Below are 6,000 nucleotides of genomic sequence, written 5' to 3' on the forward strand. Positions count from 1 at the left end.
AAAGATGCTTGAAACTAACAAACTAAAGAAACTAAAAACCAGGGCCAGTGATGGAGCTTAGTGATGGAGCTTAGTGGCAGAGCAGCTGAATGCTGTGTTTAGGCTCTGGGTTCAATCCCCAGAATCACAAAGTAAAGCAAGAGAAAACAAAAAGAACACAAAACCAAACAACAACAACTACAACAAACATCTTGGAACTAGAAAGATGGCTCATTAGTTAAGAGCACTTGCTGTTCACCCAGAGGACCCAAGTTCAGCTCCCAGCATTTACATCATGTGGCTCATAACCGCAGTAACTCTAACAACCCCTTCTAATACAGGTGATCCAATAACGTCCGTCTCCTGGCCTCAAACCCACTGACATAGTCGCCATTTATCATAAAAGGACCAATCCCAGTGTCCTCTATTCGCCACAGGTAGCACTTACACTCTCCACATACAAAATAAATAAATGGAACATGTTGTTTATTTATGTTTACATTTATTTATTTTATATATATAACTGCTCTTTCTGCATACACACTTGCATGGCAGATGAGGGTATCAGATCCCATTACAGATGGTTGTGAGCCAGCATGTGGTTGCTGGCATTTGAACTCAGGACCTCTGGAAGAGCAGCCAGTTTTCTTAACTGTGGAGCCATCTCTGTAGCCCCTCAAAATTTATTTTAAAGACTGAAAAACTAGAATAAGAGACAAACAACAGAATGAAAATGAAATCCATAGAATGGGAAAAATGCCTGTAAGTAAGTTTATTCCTGACCATAAAGGACTTGTATCCTAATATCCAGGATTAAATTACTCCTAAATCTCTCACCAAAGATGAGAAAATGGCCAGTGAGCACATGAATATTAATATCACTCATCAGGAGAGAAAGAACAGATTATCCTTCACATTCATTAGGGATCACGGAGATGCTGGTGAGGAACCGGAGAAGCTGAGCCCCGGACACTGTTCTGGGAATGCTCAATGATCCAGTACTCTGTGAGAGTCAGCTAGCTCCTCAGCAGGGTAGGCATTGATACATTAAGAAGCCAAACAATCCTGATTCCATTCCCAAGTATGGAGTCAAGACATCTGAGAACATCCTCTCACTCAGGTTAAGTGCAAACGCTCACAGCAGTTTATCCTTAACAGACCCCAAGTGGAAACTCCGTAAATGCCTATCAGCAGATGAACATAAAAGTCAGAATACTACTCAGCCGTGGAAAGCAATGGAACACGGACACATGTTACAATATGAAGAATCCTAAAAATGCAATCAGTCACAGAAAACAGATGGTGCAGTATTCCATACACATCCCAGGGCCAAGAATGGCAAGTCAGGAAAACGGAAAGCGGGTTGTTTTCCTGGCTTGTTTTGGAAGTGATGGAAAGGTTCTCGTGGTATACAGTAGTGATGGTTACAAACTTGTCAAGGTGACAACGGTCCTCACCTGCTCATAGATCTCGATGGCTTTCTGGTACTGCTCCAGCTGTGCAGCATAGGCCGCCACCTTCAGCAGACACTTGTTAGCAGAGCTAAAAGTAAGAGCTTAAAGTAAGAAAGTGACAATACTGAGGAGACCTGGCCTAAGGACACTTGCTTAGATGACAAAGATGGCGTGTCCTTCATCACATATGAAAAGCCTGCCACTGATAGGAAGAAAAGCACTTGCCTGTTAGATTCTTCTCCTTTGTAATAATCAGCAGATTGTTCATAATGTGCAATAGCCTGAAAGTACATACAGTTAATTTACAAACAATTCACTCAGAGATTTACATTAAAAACTACATGTCGGGGATGGTAGGATGGCTCCGTAGGTAAACGCATTTGTTAGCAAGCCTGACAATCTGAGTTTGATTCCTGGGACTCTCATAGTGGAAGGAGAGAAGGGATTTCTCCAAGTTGTCCCCTGCCTTCCACAAGTGAGTAATGGAAAATATGTGTAATCACAAAACAAGTGAATTAATGTAATAAATTTAAATCTACATATACACAGATTTTTTTTTCTGATAATTAAACTTATTCAGTGACAAATCTTTTACAACTTGGCCTCCTCAGTCAACAGAGAAAAGTATGTAGCCCTAAAGCCTCCTGGAGACAGAATGCTTATATTCAGACTCTATCTGTGGTGGGCTGAATGAAAAATGTCCCTTTAAGGCTCACATACCTCTGACAACTTGGTCCCAGTTGGTGGTGCAGTATGGCAATGTTATGGGTACGCACAGGCTTGCTGGAGGAAGTACATCACTGAGCGTTATCTTTGAGAGTTTATAGCATCGCCCCGTTTTTACTTCCCTGTCTCCTCTGAGGTTGAAGATGCTGCTGCATCTTCTTGGTCTCCTGCTTCTGCCACAATGCCTGTCATTTGCTGTCATGTCTTCCTGTCATAATGAACTCTATCCCATAGAACTCTAAGCTAAAATAAGTTCTTTGCTCCATAAATTGTTTTTGTTCATGCTGTTTTATTAGAAGCAACAGAAAAGTAACCAACAGTTTCCCTCACTTACAGCAAACAGCCCAGCCTCCACTGCAGCCAGGGTGGCCATGGCTAGTTCTCTGACAAAAGAGGAACAGCCAAACATCTTATTTTGCATTCTTCCCTTCATCTTTTCTACTTCCCAAAAGATAAAAGACATGGCCAAGACTGGTAGACTGAAGCCTCAGAATGAAGATGGCAGAATTCTGTCAATCTGCTTCCTAACCACCCCCCACCAGCATACTCACCATGATCAAATGTACTCTAAGCTAAGTAAATGTTAGCTTAGAGTGCTGTGAAGTTGTTATGCTCTACAACTTAACAGCAGCAGCTCTGACTGTTCTTACTATCACAAGCAAAGGTGCTCCTTAAAATTTGTGATACTCTAACAATAGTCAAATGGAGAGAGCAGAAAGCTAGCAGCTTACATCAGGCTGTGTCAGGAGTAGTGAAATCAGACCACAGGAAACTTCAGAAGGCGAAACACACCCTGTCAGAGCTCCAAACAATGCAAAGCAGCTCAAAGAACAGGATGACATATACTGCTTTAGCAAGCCTGATGAGGTTAGATTCTGGGAAGAATTAGCTGCTTTTCAGGCAGTTACAGGGGAAACAGACCATGTACACAGGTAAGGGCCTGAAAAACCAATGGCCTCTTCAGCCCAAATGGCAACAGGTAAGTCTGCAGGAGGCTTTCAAGCAGGAATCAGGCAAGCATTTCTACAATAACTCAAATCATACTTTGGGGTATAATTGCTGATTGAGCTCTGGTGGCAGATATTCACTGATCCTGTAACAACATAGGTGTACCGGCTAGTTTTGTGTCAACTTGACACAGGCTGGAGTTATCACAGAGAAAGGAGCTTCAGTTGGGGAAATGCCTCCATGAGATCCAGCTGTAAGGCATTTTCTCAATTAGTGATCAAGGGGGAAGGTCCCCTTGTGGGTGGTGCTATCTCTGGGCTGGTAGTATTGGTTATGTAAGAGAGTAGGCTGAGCAAGCCAGGGGAAGCAAGCCAGTAAAGAACATCCCTCCAATATCATCCTTAGTGAGGTAACCCAATCACAAAAGAAGTCACTAGATATGCACTCACTGATAAGCGGATATTAGCCCAGGAACTTAGAATACCCAAGATACATTATGCAAAACAGAAGAAAACCAAGAAGGATGACCACTGGGTGGATACTTCATTCCTCCTTAGAATAAGGAACAAAATACTCATGAAAGGATATAGGTACAGAGTCAAAATTTAAGAGCTAAGATGAAAGGATGGACTATCCAGAGACTACCCCATTCGGGAGTCCATCCCATCATCAGCCACCAAACCTAGATACTAATGCTCATGTCAGCAAGATTCTGCTGAAGGGACCCTGATATTGCGGACTCTTGTGAGGCTATGCCAGTGCCTGGCAAACACAGAAGTGGATGCTCACAGCCAGCTATTGGGATGGAACACAGGGTCCCCAATGGAGGAGCTACAGAAAGTACCCAAGGAACTGAAGGGGGCTGCAACCCTGTAGGTGGAACAGCAATATGAACTAACCAGTACCCCCTGAGTTTGTGTCTCTAGCTGCATATGTAGCAGAAGATGGCCTAATCGGCCATCATTGGGAAGAGAGGCCCCTTGGTCTTGCAAACTTTATATGACCCAGCACAAGGCAAGGCCTGGGCCAAGTAGTGGGAGTGGGTGGGTAGGGGAGCAGAGGTGGGGGAGGGGTATAGGAAACTTTCGGGATAGCATTTGAAATGTAAATAAAGAAAATAATAAAATAAAAAAATAAAATAAAAAAAAATAAAAGCCAGTCTGCAGGAAAAAAAAAAAAAAAATCCCTCCATGGCTTCTGCATCAGCTTCTGCTTTCTTACCTGCTCGAGTTCCAATCCTGACTTCCTTTGGTGATGAACAGCAATTGGAAGTGTAAGCTGAATAAACCCTTTCCTCCCCAACTTGCTTCTTGGTCATGATGTTTGTGTAGGAATAGAAATCCTGACTAAGACAATAGAAATAAATGCTATATCCTAGAGATTTACAATAAACTTCAGTTTTGCCTGATTTAAACATTTGTAAATGTTAATTTGGGGAGGGACGATTAGAGGATGTGGAAGTCAGCGGACACTTTGTAGAGCTGGTTTTCTCCTTCCTCTTTGTCTGAATTCTGTGGGCTGGACTAGTTTATCAGGCTGCACAGCAAGTGTTTACCCCCCTGAGCTACTTCACTGGCCCAATTTCATGTTTTGTATGTGCCACAATGCTTTTGCTTCTGATGATTAAACAGCAAAACACCATTGCTGGCTTCCAGACATAGAGAAGCGCAGCAGGTTTGCAGTCCTTTGCCATCACTTACAAAGCTTTCCCACAACAAGATCCAGATACACAACCAGTTTAACATGAAAATCGTACTGAAAGTGCGAGGCACAAACATAAGAAAACAAATAGAACAAAGTGGGCTTGGGAACTATAGCTGAATACCCTCTAAAAGCCCACAGCCTCTGCCCATCTGTAAAGTAGTGACTACAGTTGCCAGAGACAACACTACTGAAGTCTTTGGATTGTGGAGTATCCCAAGAATACAGACCTAGAACAATTCTTCAATACGACACATCTAATGTGTACTTTAGCCACATAGCCCACCTACCTAATATGCTCCCCAGAGTTCCTCAGTATTATAAAAGGAAAAATAAAAATAGAAACAAGTTTACATATTAAATATGTGAGCTACAATTAAAGGTCAAGTACCAAGACAGAAGAAAAACAATAAGTATAAGATAACCCCCTCTTAACAACACAGAATTCTATACAAAAGCAGTAAAGACAATACAGTCCTCTGGAATGTTTCTCAGAACGTCACACATGCGTTTCCATCTCCCACAGAAAGGCAAGCTCCGCAAGGGAAGGACTGCTGATCACCATCGCATCCCTGAGCCCAGTGGCATGTTAACTTCCAGGCATTTGTGGGCCCTGGAGCTGAAAGGGAGCCTACTGTATCTCACTATTCCAACCTTAGGAGTCCAGTGTGCAGATGGAACACTGTAAAACCTTAAATAGCCTCAAGACAAAGACAAAGCTATGATCTGTGCCCATCTTATGCTGTAAGCAATACTACTAAACCAGGTCTTTCAGGAGCTAAAACCAGAAACAAGCTATGTCTCCCTGGCTCACTCAAGGATCACCTATGTAAGACCTGAGTATATGCTCGTGAGTATTTTACTTCAGGAAGCTACAAGAAGTCATTTCGATGTACGATGGCACATCTCACTGCCTAATAGATAAAATCTTTGAATGAGTCAAGAGAATGAAGAGACATCTGTCATACCGACAGTGAATAATATCTAGAACAAACTAGTACTTCAGGGTAATTGATTTCTCACACATAAATTTCACACTTCACTGACCACAACCTGTGAGTCCAACCAGGGAAAGAGAAGGCAAGGACAGTATTGTTTTGTTTTGTTTTTTGTTTTTTTTGGTTTTTCAAGACAGGGTTTCTCTGTGTAGCCCTGGCTGTCCTGGAACTCACTCTGTAGACCAGGCTGGCCT

The 6,000-nt window shown here is 42.5% G+C and overlaps 1 protein-coding gene across 1 annotated transcript in view; it reads right to left on the reverse strand.

Moving 5' to 3' along the window:
* Window positions 1-6,000, reverse strand: part of Napb (NSF attachment protein beta) — a 45,723-nt gene that overhangs the window by 9,266 nt on the left and 30,457 nt on the right. The window contains exons 6-7 of the mRNA XM_021194283.2: window positions 1,659-1,714; window positions 1,437-1,521 (exon numbers count right to left, since the gene is read on the reverse strand). Coding sequence (XP_021049942.1) covers window positions 1,437-1,521; window positions 1,659-1,714 — 141 coding nt within the window. The remainder of the gene's footprint in view (window positions 1-1,436; window positions 1,522-1,658; window positions 1,715-6,000) is intronic.

The sequence above is a fragment of the Mus pahari genome, chromosome 3 (assembly GCF_900095145.1).
Source record: "Mus pahari chromosome 3, PAHARI_EIJ_v1.1, whole genome shotgun sequence".
NCBI classification, from domain to species: Eukaryota; Metazoa; Chordata; class Mammalia; order Rodentia; family Muridae; genus Mus; species Mus pahari.